Here is a 24,995-nt window from a genome sequence, read left to right as displayed (position 1 = left end):
TATAGTTTTTTTAAGTCTTGAAAGAATAAATACCGGCTCTGTTCTTTGTATCCAAAATGTTACTATAATAAAGCGAGCCAGTATTTTTTCTAGCAGTAAATTTGTCCATCTGAATTGTCTGGCCTGATCCTTGATAGGAAAGACAAGGATCGTTTTCATAATAACTAAAAAGAAGTTGGGATATAGGACTTGAAAACCATATACGAGATATTGTCTTCATCAGTATCCTGCTCAACTGGTGTTAGGATCTCTTGGAAGCTAGATAGAGATTCTGGTCTTCAGGTTGTAAAAATAGTGTTAAAGGCAAACCAGGATCGCACAGTATCATCAACATAATGTCTACTATCTTAGAGCCGACGAGGATAAAAGCTGAAATTTTTATCAGCCAAATTGGGAGCTAACATATTAAAAGTAAAAATTGCTAAGAGGACCTGAAAATATTATGAGATTTCAATTCTGCCCCCAAAATTGCTGATGCCTTTTGTATTTGGCTGTATACCATTATTTATTAACTATCAGAGGGAATTTCAAAAAGGTAATGAAAATTCTACGTCCAATACAGTTCAACAAATTATATAACTAACCTTTGTTCAATGCTTACTATGGTTCAAAAACTGTGCTAAACGTTTTTTATGTATTATATTATTTACTCTGCACAATGGTCCAGTTAAGTGGATACTATTATCATACCTATTATTCAGAAAGAGGAGATGTGATACTTAGGAAATTCAAGTGTTTTTCCTGAAAATAAATAGCTGATTAATGGCAAAGCTGGAATAAGTCTTTTGTCTCCAGAGCCAAAGTGACTAAGCATTATACATACTGTCTCTAAAATTCACATTGATCACCTCCTTTCTGTGGGTAGGACCCTAGAGCTCTCCACCAGGTTTTCCTATTGCAGTGAGGGAGACAGAGGGGTTAGAGCCAAGTGGCTTCAAGTGGGAGGGACTTTGGGAAGTACTCTTCCGATGGTGTGTAGCTACAAAGTGGGATGCAAAGACAGAAAGGGATTCCGCAGAGGGCTCGGGTGGAGAAAGAATGGTAAACTGAGCCGTGGCATGTAACATTTTGAGTAGCAGAACTGAGAAGGGCACCCTAGAGGCAGCATGAGCTGGGGTACTTTGCGGATTAAAACCCACAACCCTAGAATAACCAAAAACAGACTGTGTCTGTGGCCGTTAGCTGGGCATCGTCCTGCCATAAACCATCCCTGCTCTCAGAGCAGTGTCTTGGGTATATTTTCATTAAGTGTATATTCTCTCTTTTGTAGAAACTGTACATTATCTGTACAGAACATGATGTGGGTCAGAAAATCTCTTCTCTGCACCAGGTTGCAGAGCAACTTGGCATAACTTCAGGTTTTCAATTTCAAGAAAAAAAGAGTGTGCCACATAACACATAAACTGAGCAAGACCATTAACAACACGTGATATTTAAAATCTTTGCAAATGTAGACTTTCAGCCTACCAAGAACCTTTTAGGAAACTGTGTGCAGATTTCCAGAGGATATACCTATGCAAGTCTTTCTAGGGTAAGGATCCCTAACTTACACTCATATTTTAAAATGAATTATAGATTCTGAAAATATTAAGAACCATGGTAATGAGTAAAAAATATGTCTATATACTATATATATATTACACAACGTATTATAAATATGTATTTACACTATATATATTACACAATATATTGTGAATATATATACACACACAAAAATTATACACACCCACACACACACACATTTGGTTAATGAGAATCCAGTAGAGAAGATGTGCCAGGAATTATGTGGGTTGAGAACACCCTGTGCGTGACTTTGCTACAATCTAGCCTTACTATAAATGAGATAAAATAGAAGAGAGCTTCCTCTCCCTCCTCTTGTTGGCTGTGCTCTTTTAGTTCTAATAAATAAGATCATTGCATAACTCCCAGCCTGTGCTTCTGCCCCGAGATAAAGAGAGAGCCAGGGCAGCTGGAGTGAAGGCCAGGTCAGAGGGCTCCCTCCCATTGTCTGCTATCTGGACCGGACTCATTTGCTGAATTGCCAACCCAACTTCAACATGAAAGTGATAAAGGCACTTCCACCTGGCACCTCTCTCATCAGACTGGAAGCCATCCAGTTGTCCATGGTGGATTGAGAAAGGAACATGTGAGAAATTGAACTAAGCATTTATCTTGTGTCCCTCCACCCTGCAAGTCCCCAGCACACAATTGCTCAGCAATTGAGCAAAGTAAGCATTGAATCAGATAAGATATTGGCTATTACAATTGCAGAAGGAATCACTTGCAGCTCAATTTCAAGTTTAATTTCTTTCGAGAAGAGGCCAACTAACTACTGACAGAACAACTTAATGAATAAAATAATTAATAATTAATTGTTCCTTATAGCCTAATATAATGTTTCATAATATTACATTCTATACTGTCTTGCAGAAGTTTATAATCATTTTTCTTAGCTCCTTATCGCAAGCACTAAGAGCAGGTCAGCATTTTTCACCACTTTTTACTCTTAATGACTCTGAGCCATAAATATGAAGTTGACAGAGCCTGCCACATGGTCCTATGACCGCTACTCAAATAAGCAACTGCCAAGATTATACATAACCTCACAATTTCTGCTGTCTGAAAGGTGTTTTTGGCAAGTAGTGTGAAAATTGTAGGAAGGAGGCTTAAATTGGATCTTCTGTTTCATAAAGTTTCTGCTGTTCACAGTGAGGTAATTGGCATGTTGCCTGTCCGTGGCCCTCATCTGAACACAGGCCTGCCCCACGGGACAGTACTTAATGTCCAGTTCCCTTGGTCTCAGAGCAGTATCTTGGGAAGATGCAGATTGACCAAGAAAAAGATTTCTTGCAACAGGCAGTAAATATGGCAGTGCTACAGCTTTTCCAAGGGCCACGGTCTTTAGGATTCAAGGAGACCACCTGGCTTGTTAAGGAAGAGCTCAGCATCTCCGTGATCTCCTAGAGTCTTGCTTCTCTGGTTCATGAGCAATTAAAAATGAAGACATAGGCGATGTTCCTATTGTTGTTTTTCTTCCTGTGTCCTCTGTTTTAAAAGGTGTCATTCACTCTGATTCCTATGGTACACCAGACCTCTCAGCTTATCAACAGATTTTAGTCAAAGAAAGTGATGAAGGGGGGGGGGGGGGGGGCAGTTTAAAGCCGCCTTGTAGGATAGCAAATCTGCTCTGCCAGATTCTCTTTGACAAACAGACTCTTGATTTAATTTGAAAACCTGGGTTGGTGGTTTATTAAATGCCAGATGTGAAGCTATTCAGGAACAAAAGGATTGTTTTCTTCTTAGGGTGGATGATATCTTGACAATTCCGCAAAAAGGGAAATACAAGTTTTGCCATACGGGTTTTAAGAGTTTTATTTTTCCGAATTAAAATTCTAATAAGCTTGTTATTTCCAATATGCTTTGTTACCTACAAAGGTAGCTAAATACTCTTTCAACTCTAAGCTGACGATCGTCTTTGAAATTACAAATATGAAGAGTTAGGGACACGAGAGCACACTGTCGTGGAGATGGTGCGACACTGCTGAGCCGATGTGGTCCCTGATGCAGGCCTCCAAACAGGGCAGGGATTTCAGCAGATACTCAAGTTCAAGTTGCGTCATTTCATCCTGTGTTCAGATCTTCACCAGCAGTTCAGATTATTTTCTTCTTTTTTCAATCTACCCTTTGCTACTCCTAGTCTTTGAGCCACTGTGAAGGCCAGGTGAGCGTATGGTCACTGAGCCATCCTCCTGTTAGCGAGGACACAGATAACTGGCCGCTTCCTATGAAGCACCAGGATGTCCGCACCTGCTCACTGCAGCCTCTCCCCTGAGTGCATTGCACCAACATTATCTCCTTGTCCACACACAGCCTGGCCTGGCTCCAACTCCTTCTGCTGTGCAGCCAGGATGAGTCTCCTGAAACTCAAGTCTGACCCCACGGGTGACTGCTTAAAACCCCATTTCCCTCAGGATTGAGTCCAAGGATCCTAACACGATTTGCAAACCCTATTGTGATCTGGCCCTGTTACGCTTTCCAGCTTCTTTTCCTGCTATTACTCAACTAGGCCTCTGTGCATCATCCAGTCCGAACTACTTTTAGATTCCCAAACATATCACTCACTCTTTTATTCATTCAACAAATATTCATTGAGTGCTTAATACACACCAGGTGCTGGGAATATAGAAGATGAACAAAACAAATAAAAACCCCTGCTTTCTACTAGGGGAAACACAATAACTGAGTAAAATTTGTAATAGGTTAAAAGTGATCATTCTTAGTGATAGAAAACTAAAACAGGGAAGGAAGTATCCCTCTTGCTTACAGGTTTTCACACACATGCTCTTCCCTGTGCTGATTTTAATGAAATGTATTCCTCTCCACTGACTGTACTTTCTGATTCCTCTCTCACTCATCCGTTTGAGCTCAATTTGAACATATCTTTTTCCCAAAAGCTTTCTTTTTCTTTAAAAGGCCATTTTTGGGGTGCCTGGGTGTCTCAGCCAGTTAAGCATCCTACTCTTGACTTCATGGTCATAGGATCGAGCCCTGCATTGGGCTCTGCATTTGCTTAAGAGGGTCTCTCTCTCTCTTTCTCCCTCTGCCCCTCCCTTGCTCATGCTCTCTCACTCTCTCTCAAAAAAGTAAATAAATAAAAGCCCATTTCCCATGCTTTTCCTGTAAGAGTTCAAAGTCCTTCATCACTTACCTTATCACAGTGTTCATGTCTCTAAATTGCCATTGCCTGGTCGGAAGTCCACATTCCCCACCCCCAACCCCCCCAAATTGTCTGAAAGCTTCTGGAAACCTACCTCATTCCCTGCTGTATTCTCAGCATCTGGCACAGTCCTGGTGTTCAGTGAATATTTGTTGGGTGGTGGGAGGTTTGCTGGATGAGTAAGCAGAAGGATGGATGGATGGACAGATTGGATCCATGCAGGAACAAAGACAGAACCTGAGTAACACTGAGAGATCAGAAATATTGGCAACAGCAAGTACATGCAGAGACCCAGAGTGGAAATCTGACAAGCAGAGTCAATAACACTCAGACAGGGAGACCACAAAATCAAGACACACACTTCCACACTTCACTTCCTATTGATCATTTAAGTTCTTATCATGTGAAGAATGAAAAGGATTGAATGAAAAATTATTTATGATGATTTTCTGATTTGTTTACCTTGGAATTGACAAATGCCATCTGATATATGTTATTTCTGGAGTATGTCTGATCCTGGATATCTACGAATGAGTAGTGGGAAAGAGCCCATCGCTGTAATAATTCTAAAAATCTCTTTGACTTTCACCTCAATGTAAGGATTTCCCATCAGAAGACCCCAAGTCTGGCTTCTTTCAGATACTGACTAAAAAAAAATTAACAGGTCTCTTTTCTTGTAACAGTTATTTAAGCTTTTGTAGCTACCAAACTTTAAGGTTTCAGAAATTAATTACTATATCCACTCAACAAAGATTGACTTGTTTAAGTGGCACTGTGCCACATAGCAGGGCACGGATATAAATAAGATATGCTCCCTGTTCTCAATGGCAATCATGTATGGCAGCAGTTTTCAGACTAGGCCTGTGTGCCCAGGGGAATACACAAAGCCTTTCCATGGGGCACACAGGCAGGAAGAGGGGTAACAGAATGCATCTTAAGGTCCTTACACTGACCTGCCTGGACTGTGCTTGCAGACCAGTCAAGCCACTTCTGTATTTCTGCTCTTCTCACTTTACAAAAGAAGAGCCCATCTCTCACCCACCCCACATATTGCATATTGCCTGATTGCACCCATGTTGTACCTTGTCCCAACAAAGGAGCAACTAAAAATATTAAAGGAAGTCTCCTACAGTTGAGAGATTATCACTCTCCCAACCATCTCATAAATAGATGTATTGCCAGAAAAGTTTTGTTCCTAGCCACAATTTTTTTTTCCAAATTTGCAGCATGCATGTATTTTGATCAATAATAACAATTGCATTGTAAACTCAAAGCTGGAAAAATCTTTCCTACTGAGAGCCTGATGTTAGAAATACTTTTTAAATTAAAATTTCCGTATGTGTACTTATTTCTGTTGCAGAGAAATATGATCAGGTGACAATAAAAGAATTTCACACACAAAAATATATTTCATTAAAATAAAATTCTATGGGGAAATAGAATGGAAATATAAGTTCTAGAAGGAAAAGAATCCATTTAAAATTCTAACTCAAAGAATAAATTATTCATATGTGGTTTTTTTCAACAGGTGATAAATGAGGATTAAATGCCTTTGGTATTTAGATTTCCTTAGATACATTTAATACAGAAAAGAGTGATACAATGATTTTATATTAAAACACCAGTAGCTGCAAATATGCAGAGCATTATATCTTGTGTTACCATTGAAATCTATGATTTAAAAATTTTTTAATGTTTATTCCTTTTTGAGAGAGAGAGAGAGAGCAGGGGAAAGGCAGAGAGAGAGGGAGACACAGAATCTGAAGCAGGCTCCAGGCTCTGAGCGGTCAGCATAGAGCCCAATGTGGGGCTCGAACTCACAAACTGCGAGATCATGACCTGAGCTGAAGTCGGACGCTTAACCAACTGAGCCACCCATGCACCCTGGAATCCATGATTTTAGATACCGATTTTAAAAGCTACACAAAGAGCATAGTTTTTCAAAGTTATTTTCAGGAGTAAATGAACAAACACCTGTGAAGATCACTGATATGTGGGAGCCAGCCAGTGAACAAAGTTGCTATGAAGTGTCTTGAACACCAGGAGATAAGCTTGGGGTGGGTGTGCAAGAGGGTGCTGTCAGTTCTGTTTAGAGAACTAAGAAAGTCTTTCCCAGCAGATAGCAGTGGTTCGTCTTAGAAGTAAGAAGTGTGCGTGGAAGGTGGGGAGCAGGTATGGGTGGGTGGGTGCACACACACACACACGTTTTCGACTTTGTTAGGTGACACTCTTTTTGGACTCATAAAATTCTTTGCTATCCCTTATACAAAAACCAAGCATTCTTATAGGTCAAAACATTGAGAAGGCTTTTCATTAACTCTTCCGGCGTAATATGGAAGGTAGTAAATTAACTTTAAATTACTTGATACATTAGTGATGTAAACAAGGACAAAAGTTTATCTCTATCCTCCATAAAAGAAGCCTGGAGGTTGGCAGGTCAGAGCAGGCACAGGGGCTTCACAAAATTAAGGATGAGGGGACCAAGGGTCCTTTTAGTTCTGTAGGTTACCATCACGAGGATGTGACACTTGTCATCATTGCCCGAGAGAGCTGCTGGAGCTCTGGCTATCCCTTCTGCGTTCCAGACAGTGAGAAGGAAGAATGGGGAAAAACAAAAGAGGCCTTTGCCAGAGAAGTCAGTTCCCTTTAAACAAGTTTCCCAGAAATCCCACACAACATTTCTGCTTACATTTAATGAGTCAGAATGTAGCCAACTGATGCCACCTAATTATAAAGGAGGCTGGAAAATGTAATCTTTGAGACAGCCATGAGACCAGGTAAAAACTGAGGCTCTGTGAGTAAGGAGAAAAAGAAAACAGATTGAGGGGGTGAACACTGAGTAGTCTCCACTACACCTGATGCTTGCTTTTAAAGCTGAGACTATCAGAATGATGACTCGGCATGGTCTTTCCTTTTATGTGACATTCCGTCTCCAGTCCATGAATCACTGCAACACTCATTCGAGTATTTTACTTCCCTTTTCTTGTTTTAGTCACTGCTTGGGCTGTTAGATATTTCCACTGTAATGCCCACGTGTCCAGCAGGTATCTCGAACTTGACCTGGCCAACACTGAACTCCTGTAAACCCTGTCCACCCACAGCCTGCCCACCACAGGTGATGGGAATGCCATCCTTCCAGTTGTTCAGGCCCAAAACACTGCAGCCATCCCTGCAGAGCCAGATTAACCACCAAGACAAGTCTTCACTGTCTCTTGCCGGGATGACTGCTTTTACCCCCCAAATAGCCTGCTACACCTGCTTGTACACTTATTTCCACCAAAGTCCATTTGCAACATAGCAGCCTAAGTGATCTTATTTTTTTTTCAATATATGAAATTTATTGTCAAATTGGTTTCCATACAACACCCAGTGCTCATCCCAAAAGGTGCCCTCCTCAATACCCATCACCCCCCCAACCCCCCATCAACCCTCAGTTTGTTCTCAGTTTTTAAGAGTCTCTTATGCTTTGGCTCTTTCCCACTCTAACCTCTTTTTTTTGTTTTCTTCCCCTCCCCCATGGGTTTCTGTTAAGTTTCTCAGAATCCACCTAAGAGTGAAAACATATGGTATCTGTCTTTCTCTGTATGGCTTATTTCACTTAGCATCACACTCTCCAGTTCCATCCACGTTGCTACAAAGGGCCATATTTCAGTCTTTCTCATTGCCAAGTAGTATTCCATTGTGTATATAAACCACAATTTCTTTATCCATTCATCAGTTGATGGACATTTAGGCTCTTTCCATAATTTGGCTATTGTTGAGAGTGCTGCTATAAACATTGGGGTACAAGTGCCCCTAGGCATCAGTACTCCTGTATCCCTTGGGTAAATTCCTAGCAGTGCTATTGCTGGGTCATAGGGTAGGTCTATTTTTAATTTTTTGAGGAACCTCCACACTGTTTTCCAGAGTGGCTGCACCAATATGCATTCCCACCAACAGTGCAAGAGGGTTCCCGTTTCCTAAGTGATCTTATTTAAATTTTACATAATTTCCTTCCCCTTGCAGTGGCCCCTTATCTCTCTCAGAGTAAAAACCAAAATCCTTACAACGGCCAGAAGGCCATGCATGATCTAGTCTCTCATTGTCCGACTTCTTATCCTAATACTTTCTCTCTCATACTCTCTCTTACCTTCAAGCCTTTGTTCAAATCTTACCTCTTACCCAACTACCTTACAAGCCCCACCCTCAAAGGCTCTCAAATTTCTACTAGCCTGCTCATCTTTTCTCCTTTCCATGCATTTACTATCTTCTAATAGTAAATTGTTGTTTATTATCTGCCTCTCCCCATCCCTGCCACCACTATTTCTCTGTCTGTTTTGTTTGTTGATGTACTCAGTGCCTAGAACATAGTAAGTGCTCAGTGTATTTATTGAATGAAATCAAGTAATTTGTCCAAGAATGTCTTTTGTAAATTAATAGAAAGCACTTTCTCTGTGCAAGGCTTAGAGTGGACTGGATACAAAAGGAACAAGACAGACTTTCTACTCACATGTAGCTTATAATCTGGTAAGTGCATGAGTAACTCTGACATACATCTATGGCACTGAGTCTAGCAGGACTCGGGACTTGAGGAATGCCAAAAGAAAGAGCTACATGACTCAGGGAAAAAGCAAGTCTGCCTCTGACTGGAATAATTCTAAATGGCTTTGTGGATGGAGTATTTCAAGTGGACTTTGAGAGACAGGTGATAGTTTGATAAGTCAATACAGAGAAAGAGGGGTTAGAGGATCATAAATCACCTTGGAAGACATGAACTTAACAAAAAGGCGCTGAAAGGAGACTCATATATTAATAATTTAATAATTACATCAATAATACTTTATCATCTTACTAATACAGCATCATTTATTTGGACTGTAAGAGCTTTAGAGGAAAGGAGAGGTAATGATATTCAATTATCTCAAACATGTAGGAACAGGATGGCAGCTGGGACAATTTTCTGATAGCATTGAATGCTGAGCTAAGGAGTTAGCCTTAATTTATCTGATAAAGAATCATGTAGGATTTAGAGCAGGACATGGGAGAAAGCAGGTAGCATGATCATACTGAAATTAAGTGAGGTCCCTGAGGGCAGCAATTTTGTCTTATTAATCTTTCCATTGTCAGTACCCACCATAGCACCTGGCATATTAATAAGTAGTCAAAAAATATTAGTTTATATTTCAACCAATGATTAAGGAGATGGAAAAAAAAAAAAAAAACCTGTCCAGTGAACAAGTCACATTCTGGAAGCTGTAGGGAGGACGGATTGAAGTAGGTTAGAATTAAGAAGGATAATAAAGCACTGAAAAAGGGTCACTTCAATGAAAGGAAGGGATGGGCATTAGTGACTCCGTGTTGCAAGAACATGAGACCAACAGGTCTCATCACACGTGAGGGCTAAAAGTGGCTGCCAGATGAGTTCTCCCCCAACACAGCTTCAATCTACTCAACTCATAACGTTACCACTACAAGAGTTTTCGCAGTGAAACTAAATTTAAAGGTAAACATGAAGATTCCAATGTAGGGCTAGAAACTGACATCAAAATAAAATCATCAACCATAGACCTTAAAGCAGCAACTATAGGTAACTTGTGGAAAATTAAGCATAACTGTAGGCCTTCATCAGTTTATAAATGTCAGGTTTCTGAATGCTTGGATATGGCCACACAGAGGAAATTCTTGGGAGGCAGCAAGGGGTGTGTGCAAAGCTTCAGCCTTGAGATCCGGCAAGGCCTGGGTTTAAGGCCTTCTTCAACCACTCGCTAGCTGTGCAGCCCTTCAGAGAAACCTGAGATTTTAGTATCTGTGAGTTAATGATAAAAACAGTAGAAAGTTATGTAAGGATTGAACGAGACATTGTAAGCCAGTACATGCTGTACTAGCAGGTACACAGTAGGTGCTTCATAAATGTTAGTCCCCCCCCCCCTTTTTCTTATTGTCTGGAATCCACTGAAGTACTCCTACTTCTAACACAGTTCTGGCCAAAATATACTTTTATTTATAACGACTGTTCCACGAGAAGTTGTGACTGTAATCATGTATTCTATTGTCTTTTATTCTGTGCCAGCCTCCAGGCTCACTCAGTTCCCTTCCACTTCCCCGGTGCTCATCTCTAAATATGGTCTCACAAGCCAATTTCTCAAGTATCCTTTTATCCTGTCTTCAGGAAAATTATTAATGACGATGTAAAAATCAGGCAGGCATGAATAACAATGCTTAAGGTAATCCTCCAGACGCTCTTTTTTCCACTCAACAGGGATAAGGTGTCATTTATCATCAGGTCTTGTTACAGTTTTCTGGCCCCTTGAAAAACTCACATGAGGGCACTCATGGCCACATCTACAAGAATTAGTCTTGCAAGTGAGTGCTGATGAGTGACTGAACTAAATGTCACAGCAGTATAGAACATCGATGACATCACACTAACCTATCACTCTTTGCTCTCATAAATCTTTACAGTCAAAACAAATTAGTCTGGCACGTGATTTATAATAAACATTCTCTTGTGTTGTATGTGGCTCGTGCCCAAAAGGAGATAATAGACCAGTTGATAAAAGGGACAAAATCTCATCACTGCTTCAGACATAGTCAAGTGGTGAATAAATAGTAACTTCTTGGCAAGGAGAGAAACAAAGAGTAATAGAACAGCCTATACAGAGGACCTGATGATACAAGACTCTGCCTCATGAAGCTCATTCTACAAAGTCCCGGAGAGAAATCATTGTCTGGCATTAGAACCAAGAACAGTTGACATTTTCTTGAACTTGCTTTTTCCTAATGGACCCTAGACTGTATCACTCATGATGGTTCTCTGTTCTCATTTGCTGAAGAAGTTGAGCATTGTGTGGGTGACTCAGGTATAGTGGGGGGGTGGGCATGATAATGGAATGTTTCCCCATCTGTCTCCTGGCTCCGTTTAGTCTCCTTGCTTCTTCCCTCTCACTTTTTTTTTTTTTGATTGTGGCAAAATTAACATAATACAAAGTTCACCATCTTCACCATTTTTTAATATTTATTTATTTATTTATTTATTTATTTAGAGAGTGAGAGGTAGGGAGGGACAGGGAGAGGGGGGGAAGAGAACCCCAAGAAGGCTCTGTGCTGTCCACAAAGAGCCCATGCAGGGCTTGATCCCACGAACCATGAGATCGTGACCTGAGCCAAAATCAAGAGTCAGGTGCTTCATCAACCGAGCCACCCAGGCAGCCCACCATTTCTAAGTGTACAGTTCAATGGCATTAAGTGCATTGCCACCCTCATCTCTAGAATTCTTTTCATCTTGCAAAACTCTAGAATTCTTTTCATCTTGCAAAACTGAAACTCTGTACCCATTACATAATAACTCCCTATTACCCCAGCTCCTGGCTATCTTCTGTCTTTATGAATTTGACTCTGAGTACCTCAGATAGGCAAAATCATGCAATACCTCCTCATTTTTAATGAATCGATCTTCCTGTGTTTTGTGTAAGTTTATAACCCCATATGAAAAAAATGGAGAATGAATAAATAAATAAGAAAATAGAGCAAAAATATTTCCTAGGGACTAGAGGGGCTCTATTCTATTAGAATAAAGCACAATGGATTGTAAGAAATAGTCATCATTTAACCAGCTAGCTAATGTGTACACAGCAGCATATGTAAGATAACAATAAAGTCAGAAGAGAGATGGAACATAGTAGAGGTTCCCACAAGGGAAGAAATATCAAGATAATTGAAGAAGGAAGTAATTGTGGATTCAAACTCAGACCTAATGGGCTACAGGCCAATATACTGGTCACGAAGATTATTGATAGTACTGCTTCCATGGCAGTGGTTTTCAAACTTGAGTTAACATACAAATTACTTACCACAAACCTACCAAATCAAAACTGAATTGACCGGGCCTCAGAAATCTGAGTATGTCACCAGCTTCCGAGGTGGTTCAGACACAGAAGGTTCTTATCAGTATTAAGAAACAATGGTCAGGGGGCACCTGGGTGGCTCAGTCGGTTACATGTCTGACTCTTGATTTCAGCTCAGGTCACAATCTCATGCTTCGTGAGTTCGAGCCCCACATCAGGCTCTGTGCTGACAGCACGGAGCTTGCCTTGGGTTCTCTCTCTCTCTCTGTCTCTCTCTGCCCCTCCTCTCCTCTCTCTCTCAAAATAAATAAATAATTTTTAAAAAAGAAAGAAACGATGGTCAGTGCAGATCAGAGTAGAGGTTGTGGGACCTGCCTCTGTTTAGCTGAGTAGTATAATCTTGGATTGTTATATATATAGCCACATGGGATCCATTACTACCTATTTTTACCTGCTTCGCTTTTTTTCTTCTACATTGAGTGCTGCCTGACTGAGCTACCCAAAATGGGGGCATTGGCAAGAGAGAATGACACCAGAAATAGACTCTCATTCAGTCCTCCAACGGAGAGTCACAAGGGTCAGCCCTGCCGCTATCCCACCATCATGATAGGCCTTGTGGTGGTTTTCTTTCATGTTTCTTTTCTCGTCTGCCTCTCTGTCAGCAAGTATCAACTGGCTGAAATGAAAACACTCGGTGAAACTGTTCAGTGTGAAAGATCAGAATCTGACTTCTCTCTCATTTATAGCTTTAATTTTCTTTCTTTCTAGAATATGTCTGTGCTGGAGAATCACCACTGGCGATCTACAATAGGCATGCTTCGAGAATCCAGGCTTCTTGCTCACTTGCCAAAGGAAATGACGTAAGTGACGTAGAGATGAAACATACTGATGTCCACACGTTAGAGATAAGCTGCTTTCTCTAGGGCATGCTTGAGACCCCAGGGCTGATGGCAGGGAGCCAGCCGGCTGTGCTTCCTGCCTGCGCTTGGTTGTCGATCAGAGGAGACTCAGTGTCAGTTACAGCAGCCCAGAATCCACATCTCTCCCTGAGCTTTGAATGGGCCTTGGATAGTCTATGACCTGACATCGGGAAAAAGGATAATAAACAGCTCTCAGCTTTCACACTCTTCAGCATCAATGCTCCACTTTGTCAAGTCCCTCCCGGTCTGTTATGTTAGCAAAATTGTCCTCCTATAAAGATCCAAATAATAAATATTTATCAAGCAGGAACACAGGAGATCTCAAGCTAGATTTAACACTAGTTCAATCAAGTTTGTTTTGTAATTGCCAATCTTAGCAAAAATAGAAGTCAGAAATTCTGTCCTGAAATGTCTTTTGTTAAGTAACTGAATTGGCCGCAGCCATTGTTTTGGCCATTAATTTACCTATGTCTGTTGCATTTTAAACAGAAGGGGAAATACTAGTTTCCTGGTCCACTGTTTGTTAGCCCAGGTATTTAGGCCAAGCCCTACTAAATCCAAAGCCATTGCCTCATTTTCCACATGGTCCCTAATTAGCTGCTGTAACATCTTCCAAGGTCACCACTAATTCTGATCTGTTAAATTAAATGCACAAGGGCCCAAGAGAGTCAAAAGAGTAGATAGATCCCTGCACCCTTCTTTCTGAAGAATTGCGAAGGGTGCATAAGTTAAAGTCAAGTGCCAAGTTGCGTCTATATAGAACAGGCAGTATGCTCTGGCTCATGCTTATTCCCAGCCCTGTGATACTATCTGGTGCTGTTCCCTAGCACCCAGAGGAATGTGGAATTTGCAGGAAGAACTTCAGTTCTGATAGCTTTTTACCTCCTGGGATGAAATAAAACCAATCTTCATGCACGGAATAGAATCCCGTGTTTTTTGCTACAGTGCTTGCAAAGATCAAAAGAATTAAATGCAAAAGAACTAAAAACTTGGGGTGCCTGGGAGGTGCAGTCAGTTGAGCATCCAACTCTTTATCTCAGCTCAGGTGATGCTCTCACAGTCCCTGAGTTGGAGCCCTGCATCAGACTTGGGGTTCTGTCTCTCCTTCCCTCTGCCCCTCCCTTGCTTGTGCTCACTCTCTCTGTCTCACTCTTCCTCTCTCTGTCTCTCAAAAATAAAATAAAATAAGAACTGAAAACTTGAGTAAGAAATCAAGTAAGAAAGAGAAGAAAGGAGGAGGAGGTAAGTGTCAGGAGCAGCTAAAGAAAGAAGAGAAGGGAAAGAAGGAGAGAGGGCGGACGAGGAAGAACAAAACTGAAGGAAAAAAGGAGGAAGAACGCAGGACCAGACTTGTTTCTGTAATACCAACACTAATCCTGCTGGTTGCTCAGTTATACTCATTTCCTGAGATCCTCCTACGCATCCCTATGGATTGCAAATAAAATACCATATTTTTATGTCTTTATGGGATTCAGTGTTATAAATCACTTTTGTAGGAAGAATAATTGTGATGCAAGAGTCTGAAAAGGGATGTGGTGGGAAGTACAGTGGCCAGTGCTTACATGCAGTTGCCTGTTTGTTCATGGTCTCAACCTGGCTGGTGATTACAGACATTTACTTTCTACCTATTCATTAAACTCTGTGTGCTCAATGCACTCTACAAAGTAAAAGGATGTAAAGTATGACCCATATGCCCAAAACATTGGCGGGAGGGGGGGGGGCAGAGGAGTAAAGAACGGGTTCAAACTTAAGCGACATCAACTTAATATAAACTGCTATATGCAGAAGGTGTTATATACAAACCTAAATATACTTAATTTTTAAAGATTAATTTTTAAAATCGCTATGGATCTTGTCTTCCATTGATTACTTTCTATGTGTGAGGTAAAGTTTTAACTCGCTTATGTTTCCAAAATGTCTCATTTTCCTTACATACCATTTGTCAACTAACATATTGCTTGCCCATTGGTTTTTAAGTGTCTTAACTACCTATTATTCTTTCTGAAGTTCCAGTAACTTTCTCCAGTCTGTTTTGTTCAATTGATGGATCTTTCCATACCATGTAGTATCAGCCATTATTATTGTCTTCCTTATTATTACTAATTATCATGCCCTTTCTCTCTCCATGCAAATCTGAATGTTTGAGCTGGCTTCAGCTCTTTAAAAGCACAACCTAAACTTCTGTGATTCTGTCAGTCTTTTTGTGTCCTACTTAAGGCATGCATTCAGTATTTAGACGCACAGTTACCATGGCAACGTGTAAACTACCACAACTTTGTTCACTCGCGATTTCAATCACTCTCTACAGTTACTAGCATAGCTCCTGACCAAAGACAGAAGTGGCGGTGGAGGACAGACTGGCCCTTGGGCTCAGAGGGACTGGACTCTGAGTAACAAACAGAATCAAAGGCAGAAATGAGATTCTAAACCACCTGATGGTGACAGAATCAATCACCTACCTCAAAAGTATTTGCTTCGTGTGTGTGTTTTCTCTTTCCCTCTTGTGGATGCAGACAGGATATTGAACAGCAGCTGGGCTCCTTGATCTTGGCAACAGACATCAATAGGCAGAATGAATTTTTGACCAGATTGAAAGCTCACCTCCACAATGAAGATTTAAGACTGGAGGATGTACACGACAGGCACTTTATGCTTCAGGTAAACAACAACAACAACAACAACAACAATAAAGGCCCTTATCCTTGCTGAGTAAAAGCACTTGGGGACATGATCGATAATTTTAGCACATGTGAGATGGAGTATCCCCCAGGGTAGAAGTTAGAGCGGTGACCTACTTTATTGAAAGCTCCGAGACACGTGAAATTTTTAAGCGGTTTCCAAGCAAGCAAAATCTGGGTTTCATGTCAGTAAGTTGATAATATCTCAACTTTTCCTTATCTGGTAACTGGTGCCCCACAAAGTAGCCCTGCTGGGGAATTGTATGTAGTAAGAATCTACAACATTTTGTGGCTTGATGTAAAATTGACCACGGTCATACCTGCGAGATTTAGAAATACTGTTTCTGTAACACAAAGATATATTATGTTAACTATGGTACAAACAAAAACTGAAAAACGAGTAGCGGTTCCTTCATATAAAACCTATTTAATCAAACCCTGCTTTACTTCCTGTTACTAGCTAAACTCATATTCTCACAAACATGTTTACCTAGTCTTGCCATTTTTAGACACCAATAAATAAACTATGTTAAGGTTAATTGAATGAACCGAATCGTATCAGGCCCAGTGCTTTCGGCTTCTTTCCACGGCAAGAAGCCATTTGTGGCAGGAGAAGAAGAGGACAAACGGACCTCAGAACTGGAAGTCTGACCTGGTGTCCAAACCACAGCCATTTTCTTGATCTTCCATTTTCTCTCGGCTTCCTTCTTTCCTCTTGGCACAAAAGACTGGATGGAAGGACCCTGGATTCACGTACATAGACCAACTTTGACCAGGGAAACTGAACCGCACCTTGCAGACTGAACAGAATAGTGTTTTTTTGTCCCATGCTTTCATGATGCCCCCTGCAGCTGTCCAAAGTGCCCCCTCCCTCCCAGGAAATACCTCCCTCCCAGCTGTAGAACTACGTCTCCCTCCTTCTTTTTTTCCAAACTAGTCTTTCTAGTCCCTGAGTGTCACAACGATCAACCAGGTATCTGGTTTTCCTGACTCCAGCCAAGTTGGGAGTTGCTGAAAGATTTGGCCTGAACATTTGCATTTCAAAGGGAAAGCTTGCTGACGCAAATGAATTGTAAATGAATTCCCAAAGGGCAGAACCTGGAGGACGCTTCTACCCCTTTCCTCCTCCAGTGGTTACTGGCTTCCCCATTAACCGGGAAATAAAGGAACAATCAAATTTGTAAGTTAATATGATTGGGGCTTTCCCAGATGCCAGTGATTCTGTGATGCCAAGGAACTAGATCAAAACAAATAGGCACTGCTGGTGGGCAGGGCACGCTACCAGGAGCCCATCTCGGTGGTTGGTGAGGAAGGGTGAGAATCTACTTTTCTGGGAATTCATGGTAACCCTCTTAGGGTCAGCATTATTGACAAAAGCTGGCCTCCCCGATCCAGACCAGGGTGCGGTAAGCTTTGAGTTAGCTTTGCAAACAACACACTCCAAGGTTTGATAGGACTTAGCTCCCTGGACTGCAGTATGAGCTTGCTTACTCACAGACACGGGCACAGGAGGGCAAATAAATTGAAGCGATACATGGAGTCTGTCAATGTGGCCACTGTGAGAATGAGGCCCAAATGATCTCACTTGAGCCTGACCGGGCCCCTGCAGCTTCCTTGCCCATGAAGGGTGGGGCAGTAGAAGGAGCCAGGCCATGGCTTTCCTTGGCCTACTCACCCCAAGCCTCCTCCAGGAAGCTCCGTGTCCTTGGACGGTGGCTCTTCTCTCCTTCTCATAGCTATAAAGTGGGAATTCTGAATGAAGGTTTTGTGCAGCAGTGAGTAAGTGCTGTTTCCTGAAGAGGCACTCTGTAAACACGGGCTTGGTACCTGAGGCACACTGGCGGGTCGGACAGCCCCTTGGGCTTCGGATACATTTGCTGCTGAAGGATCATCCTCTGACCATCTCTCCCTGCCCTGTCATTTCTCAGATCGCCTTGAAGTGTGCTGACATTTGCAATCCTTGTAGAATTTGGGAGATGAGCAAGCAATGGAGTGAAAGGGTCTGTGAAGAATTCTACAGGCAAGGTTAGTACTGATCTGACAGCTGAGTTTTCAGTGCCCCTCTTCCTTTTAGGCATTTATCCTAATAAAGCAGGAAATGGCTAATCTATCATGACATTTGTTCTTTCATCAACTCTTATTATCGTAACCTTTCTCTTCCACTCTCTTGCAAACCATCCAGACCTTTTTGGGAAATAACTTAAAAATAAATAACAATGTCTTACTATGTGCAAACAGGTAATAAAGAGAGGTGATAAAAATGAGCAAAAGTGGGAGATAAATGTGCGTGTGTGTGTATGTGTGTAATTTTTTAATGACTTTCCTCTGTGGATATAAGAATGTAAGGGACAGCTTGATTTTTACTCTGACCTTCATTTTAATGAGTTTAGCACAGCCTAAAGGCTAAATGCCATTTGGGGTCAATGTTTTCCACTCTGACGGGACTCAGACTCTGTCTCTAGTCCTTCCCCTGTCTTTCTTAAATAAAGTTAATGAAACAGAGCACAGCTGACCAAGAATTGAACTCATCCTCTCAAACATATTCAGTGAGAAGAGAAATGGCCCCGAGTTAGAGTATAAGTTTTAAGACATTAACCTCATTCAGAAATAAGGCAATGAATTAGCCAACAGGATCTTGACACTGGGTGGGAGGGATATCGGCCTTTAAACCCAGCCTTATTTCTTCAGACCTGGTTTCAGTGCTCAGGATGTTTGTTCAGGTACAGCAGTGCCCTGATGTTAGTGACAGGATCGGGTTTGAGAGGCTGAGAACAAATGAAGCCTGAAGTGTCCCACATACTAGCTCCGTGGGGAGGTCAAGTAGCAACGGTGAGCCTTTTGGAGAAGCTTCCATCAAAAGATGTGTCAGTGATATTGAGATGGTCCCAAAGACACAAGACAAAGCAAAAGGGATTGGGTTCATGTGGGGCCAGAAGGCTCTGGCCACTGTCTCTTTCACTCAGAGAAAAAGCGCTCGTGAAGTGCCCACAACCCTGTGTAATTTCATTTCAATTGAGTGTGAGTGGTTAGAAGTCAAAAGATCAGTTCTAGTTGCCTATGATATAAAATCTCCTCTGAGAGAAAACAAAGGAAATATGATGAAATTGGAGCAGGAGGTTTAGATTAGATAAGTATTTTCTTTATGATATAGAAAATACTGAAATGGCAACATGAGAGAAGGGCTAAGATCTTCATGTTTGGAAATCAAACAATGGGACAGGAAAGAGATTCTACTGTGTCCCTTTGGTTTTGACTCAGCCATGCAGTTGGCACTGTGGCAGTTTAACCCTTTCATTTGCTTATCTTGCATCCTATTTGGATTATAAGCAACTTGAGAAACAGGCCATGTCACTTGTGCCAAAAAGAAGGCCTATGGAATTGGTGTATTGAAGTTACTAACTACGTGGTGAAGTTACTAACTATGTGGATCAAAGGAAGGTAATCCATAAGATCTCACCAAAACCAGGTGTTGTCTAATAATATATGCACGTGCAGCATTGTAAGATGGAACAACCTAGAACATTTGTAACTCTAACCACGAAAGGTGAGCTACCATGCACTTTGCTCTGGCATGTCAGGCAGAGAAAGGAATACAGAGAGGGTATGTCGGGTCCTTCTTATTTAATAGCATTATGGTTGAGCAGAAGTTCTGTCTGTTTAGAAAGAGAAAGACCAGACTCTCTGGTCATCCAAACTGCCTATCCTCCATACTGAATTAATTTTTGTAATCTTATAAGCATGATTCACACCATTTTGATTAATCTGATTCTGGCTCTCAGTTTAGGATTTGGGTTTCCACAGATTGCTCATAGTCTTGGCCAAAGTATCTTTAATGGTTCTTGATGTTGAGCAAAGGAAAACCTTTAAAATCAAGGTTGAGGAGATAGCAGAAAAGAAGATGAAATCCCATGAATTAGGAAAACAGCATTAAATTCTGAGAGCAGAGATTAGGATTCTATACATCATTCCACCCCCTCCTCTCAATGTTTCAAGGAAGTGGAATCTCTGTCCTTTTGTAGCTATGAATTGATATCGTCTCAATCCACCAAGATTCCCAGAAGTTTGTATTGAATATCTGCTTCCAGCCTTGTGTAAACCTTAGCAAAACTGTTACTTTCCCTCTCTACAAAGCCCCATTGAGGCAGTCACGAAGGACACAAGAATTATAGTTAATGTTTAATAACCTCGAAAAACTAGGAAGTAAATGTCCTTAAAGAGCGAAGTTATGCAATTTCCCCTTTGTATTCTCTACATTGATGAACAAAGAATCTAAAATACACAGTGCTTTATAAGTACATGTTGAATAAGTTAATGAATAAATGATCTAATTGGGTGATCTCTAATGGTGGAGGTCACGGGAGAAGATCTGGTTCTCAGGAAGGCAGTATCTGAACTGGGTACTGAAGGATGCGTAGGGTCCTGTATTTTCCAACAGGGTACTCATGAAGCCCTTGTGATTAGAAAAATTTAAATTAATTAAACAATTAAATTCAAAATTTAGTTCTTAGTTTTATTGATCAAATTGCAAAAAAGTTACTGTAGTGGGCAGTGCAGAGAACATTTCTGTCATTATAGAAAGTCCTTTTGGGCACTGCTGGTCTACATAAGGAGGGGTGGAAATGGACAAAGGCACTGAAAAGGGGACCTGCTTCACAGAACAACTTGGATCCACAGAAAATGAGAATGTGAGGATTTGTGGAGGCCCCTGTACACCAGGGGCCAAAAATTAGTTATTAATAAGTCAGACTGGAGTCAGGCAGAGTATAAGTAGGGAAAAAAGATACTCCAAGAAAGGAATAAACAGGATTTGACGCCTCAATATGGAGAGAGAATGGAAGGGAGAAATCAAAGGAGATTCCTCTAAAATGTCAAGCTTGACTGAAAAATCATAATTAACAGAATTATGGAGGAAAGGAGTAGAACCCATTTTAATATTTGAACTCATTTTAATATTAAATGGCATCCTGCTCTGTCCTCAAAAGACTATTATCATCTCACTTCCCTGAATTCCTCAGGTTAAGCCATGTGATTTCCTCACATCAGTCTTGAGAATAACCAGGCCTCAGGGGACCATGGGAGGCATAGCTACAATCTTAGAACAAGTGACAAATGTGTGGCATCTTTTAAGTTCTAGCTCAACGGTTAAGTGCAGACACATTGGGTGCAGACTTCGTAGGTTGAAATCCCCCTTTTACTAGCAATATGACTTGAGTGAAAATACTTCCTTTCATCTCCATTTCCTCACCTGTAAAGTGGGTATTATAATGAAGTTGTGATGAGGATTAAATTAATTAACATATGTAAAATGCTTAGCATGGTGCCTGGCACATAGTACACATGATATAAATGTTACATTTATATTGCCTGTGGTTTAGAGGTGTACATTCACAGCTGTGAACTCAGCTAATGTTTCTGAGGACTAGCTTCTCTACTGATTAACCAGACTGTTTTCCCAATGCAAAAATTACCCATAATTTTTCATCCCCTGCAGGACTGATAAGGTATTCTGATAAAGCTTTACATGGTACATTTCTTCTTTGGTCTTCTAGCTGACAAAGGCATTAAAAAGAAATATTTGTCTGATTTTTATACTTTTTTAAAGCTTAGTTCCATTAGGTGAAACTAAATCAGAATAAAAGATAAGAAACTTTTAAGAAATGAAACAGAGGAACATAGGGGAAGGAAAGGAAAAATAAGATAAGATAAAAGCAGAGAGGGAGACAAACCATAAGAGACTCTTAAATATAGAGAACAAACTGAGGGTTGCTGGAGGGGAGGCAGAAGAGGGGATGGGCTGAATGGGTGATGGGCATTAAGGAGGGCACTTGTTGGGATGAGCACCGGTGTTGTATGTAAGTGATGAATAACTAAAATCTACTCCTGGGGTACCTGGGTGGCTCAGTAAGTTAAGCGTTGGACTTCAGTTCAGGTCATGATCTCACATTTCATGAGTTCAAGTCACATCAGACTCTCTGCTGACACCTCAGATCCTGGAGCCTACTTCAGATTCTGTCTCCCACTCTCTCTGCTTCTCCCCCGCTCAACTCTGTCTCTCTCTGTCTCTCTCTCAAAAATAAACATTAAATTTTTTTTTAAATAACTAAAAATAAAATCGACTCTTGAAACCAACACTACCCTATATTTTAACTAACATGAATTTAAATTTTAAAAAAAATCTTTATTTCTGATTAACTTTGTAGCTACAGACCAGGATGTTCCTCAAATGAGATTTTCTAGTCCCTCTTCTCTGTCTCCTACCTACTTACTATTCCTGGTTGTTCAGAGGAAATCAGACTAGGGTCAGGCAGAGTGAAAGGCAGGGGCAGCATAAAATCTTAACGTGTTACTTAAAGCCAGAACTTCCATTTCATGTAGGAAATTGCTCATTACTTGTATCCTTGTTTTTGTATATCTTGGTCAAAGTTTATTCTAGTCCCAGAGCGTACCTGTTTACAAGGAACCTATTGTAAATGGTCATTGACGCTCTGATATTTTAACTTTTCATGGAAACTATGAGAGCAAGGCAGGGCAAGTCGGGGGGGGGGGGGGGGGGGCGGTTCCTGATGAGAACAAAGCAGTGAATGGTAATTCTCAGAATAACTTCTTTGAACTAGAGGGTTAAAAGTAGCAACTCATTTTTTTTACAAATTCTAGATTACCAATATTTCTTCTTCTTTCTTCTTAGGTGACCTTGAACAGAAATTTGAACTGGAAATCAGTCCACTATGTAATCAACAGAAAGATTCAATTCCTAGTATACAAATTGGTGAGTTGAATTCAGTTTTAATTTGAAACAAATACTTTTGGCATCTCTGCCAAGTCACAAAGAAAAGAAGATCTACCCACAGCTTTTGAAAGATCCAAAGTGGAGGTTTAATGAAGAGCCGAATCCAAATAAACACTCTAATCATGACTAATCTACTAGGTAATTACCAATGGAAAAATTATGAAAAATAGGGTAACGGCTTTGTTATAGACTCTTAACTAGCCTGTATTAACTTTGTAGTTCAAAATCAAATCAAAACCAAATAGCGTAGAAGGAAACTAATAAGCATCATCTATTGGCTGCTGAAGAGCAGGTTAGTTCACACTCTCTCTGGGACTTGAAGAGTAGAAAGTCGGCAGGATCAACCTTTAGGACCCTTCCAGTCTGGCTCACTACCCTTCACCCCCTTTGCAATCCCAAGAGCCCATGCTCTGTGAGCTATGCCATCCCTTGTGGCCCCGGGTCCCATGCTTCTTGACTTCCACTTCCAAAACGTATTTTCAGTCTTATTCTCAAGTGTCTATTGCAGTAAACTGTTAAATTGTGATGCTAATGCATCTAAAATAATCATTACTGTAAGTTATGCATCAGATCATTACACAAGTCAAACTGTGGAAATTTTAGGCACGTAGGAAATATTTTTGATCCAGTAAGAATTTCTATCAGCTCTTAAAGCTCTCCACCAATTCCACCTACCTTCAAAGCAGATCTTTTCCTGGAAGTTCCTTCCATTTAAAACCAAACTCAGCACTTTAAATTTTACCCATAAACTACAGCCCTCACATGCACGAGTCCTTGTTTTTCACCAGTTCCCACAGACCTCAGAGAACTTAATATATTCACAGTGCTGCAGACTTCTGCAAGGCTTGAGGCTTAAAGCCTCTACTTGGAAAGGAATAGGGCATCAGAAAAAACAAGCTGAAAATTAAGAAAGCCAGAGCAAGTTAGTCAAGTAATGATATGCCTATAATCACTAAGAGTCAAATCTAATCCATGACAGAGTCATAAAGTCATCTTCAGGAAATAGAAACCGAATTAATCTGGTTACAAAGATTTGAATGACATATGCAAATATTAAAATAGATATGTTGAAATTTTGGGATTATTGGTGAGCCATTTTTTTGTCCAAATTGCCCTTAGTATTGTCATGGTGTTTTTACAATTAAATTGATTCTTCCACCCAAAAAAGGAAAGGGTGGGAACATTATAAAAAACAAAACCCAGGAAGAATCCAGGGTGATAACATAGCTACAGAGTTGCTGGGGCAGTGGGGGAGGGGATCAGCATCAACAGAAATGCAGCCTTGGTCCCCTTGGATCAGATAGTCTCCTCCGGTTGCTTTAATTATGGAGGTTTTGCAGATGTGATCTGAAAGGAGCAGACCCTGTCCAAAATCCTAACCCCACAGCCTCGTTTGTTAAGCTCTGGCTAGAAAGAAATTTGCCAGGCTCCTGTTAAAGACATTTTGTGAAAAGAGTTCACATTGTTAAGCACACAACCTGGATTTGCAAGACAGACCTGATTTTAGAGACTCTACCCTGTTGTTGTCATGAGAACACACTTATTTTGTCAGATCCTATGTCCTGGTTTTCAGCACAGGAAAACGTGGTTACCATAGATACCTGTTTTTAAAATGGGGTGGGGATTGGCTGAATAGGAAAATCTCCTGGATGCTACATTAGCACACCAATAATAAAGAGAAAGAGAAGGTAATTATAAAACAACCCTTCCTGCGTAAATCTTTCTCTGTCTCCGTTCCACACCTCCCAGCTCTGTAGGGTCAGTGTTGGGAGGTGTGGTGTGAAGGGATAGACGAAGCTAAACTGGAAAAATCCAAATAGATAGACAGAGCCTAATGGGAGCTCTAGGCTTCCGCCCCCCCCCCCCCCCCCCAAGGATTTTGCCAGCAGGTCCTAAGTAATGCAGCTCTTTCCTCTGTCCTGATTCTCCCTGGGACTGAAACTGTCCCCTCCACACTGAGAATCTCCTGAGTGCCATCTCAGGTTTAGATCTGATTTTCTGTTTAAGTAATTCATATTAACCCAAGAGGAAGTGGGGTTAAAAATCTCTTTCCCTCTCTCCATCAAATTC

The 24,995-nt window shown here is 40.9% G+C and overlaps 1 protein-coding gene across 5 annotated transcripts in view; it reads left to right on the top strand.

Annotated features, from left to right (window-relative positions):
- The window catches only part of PDE7B (phosphodiesterase 7B), a 581,511-nt gene that overhangs the window by 550,372 nt on the left and 6,144 nt on the right, over window positions 1-24,995 (top strand). For all 5 annotated transcript variants that reach the window (XM_053222207.1, XM_027056809.2, XM_053222208.1 and 2 more), the window contains 4 exons: window positions 13,309-13,400; window positions 15,974-16,118; window positions 18,067-18,163; window positions 22,824-22,904. In XM_053222207.1, the coding sequence (XP_053078182.1) occupies window positions 13,309-13,400; window positions 15,974-16,118; window positions 18,067-18,163; window positions 22,824-22,904 (415 nt within the window). The remainder of the gene's footprint in view (window positions 1-13,308; window positions 13,401-15,973; window positions 16,119-18,066; window positions 18,164-22,823; window positions 22,905-24,995) is intronic.

The sequence above is a fragment of the Acinonyx jubatus genome, chromosome B2 (assembly GCF_027475565.1).
Source record: "Acinonyx jubatus isolate Ajub_Pintada_27869175 chromosome B2, VMU_Ajub_asm_v1.0, whole genome shotgun sequence".
Lineage (NCBI taxonomy): Eukaryota > Metazoa > Chordata > Mammalia > Carnivora > Felidae > Acinonyx > Acinonyx jubatus.
Note: the sequence above shows the minus strand (reverse complement) of the source record. Positions and strands in the feature narration are given on the sequence as shown.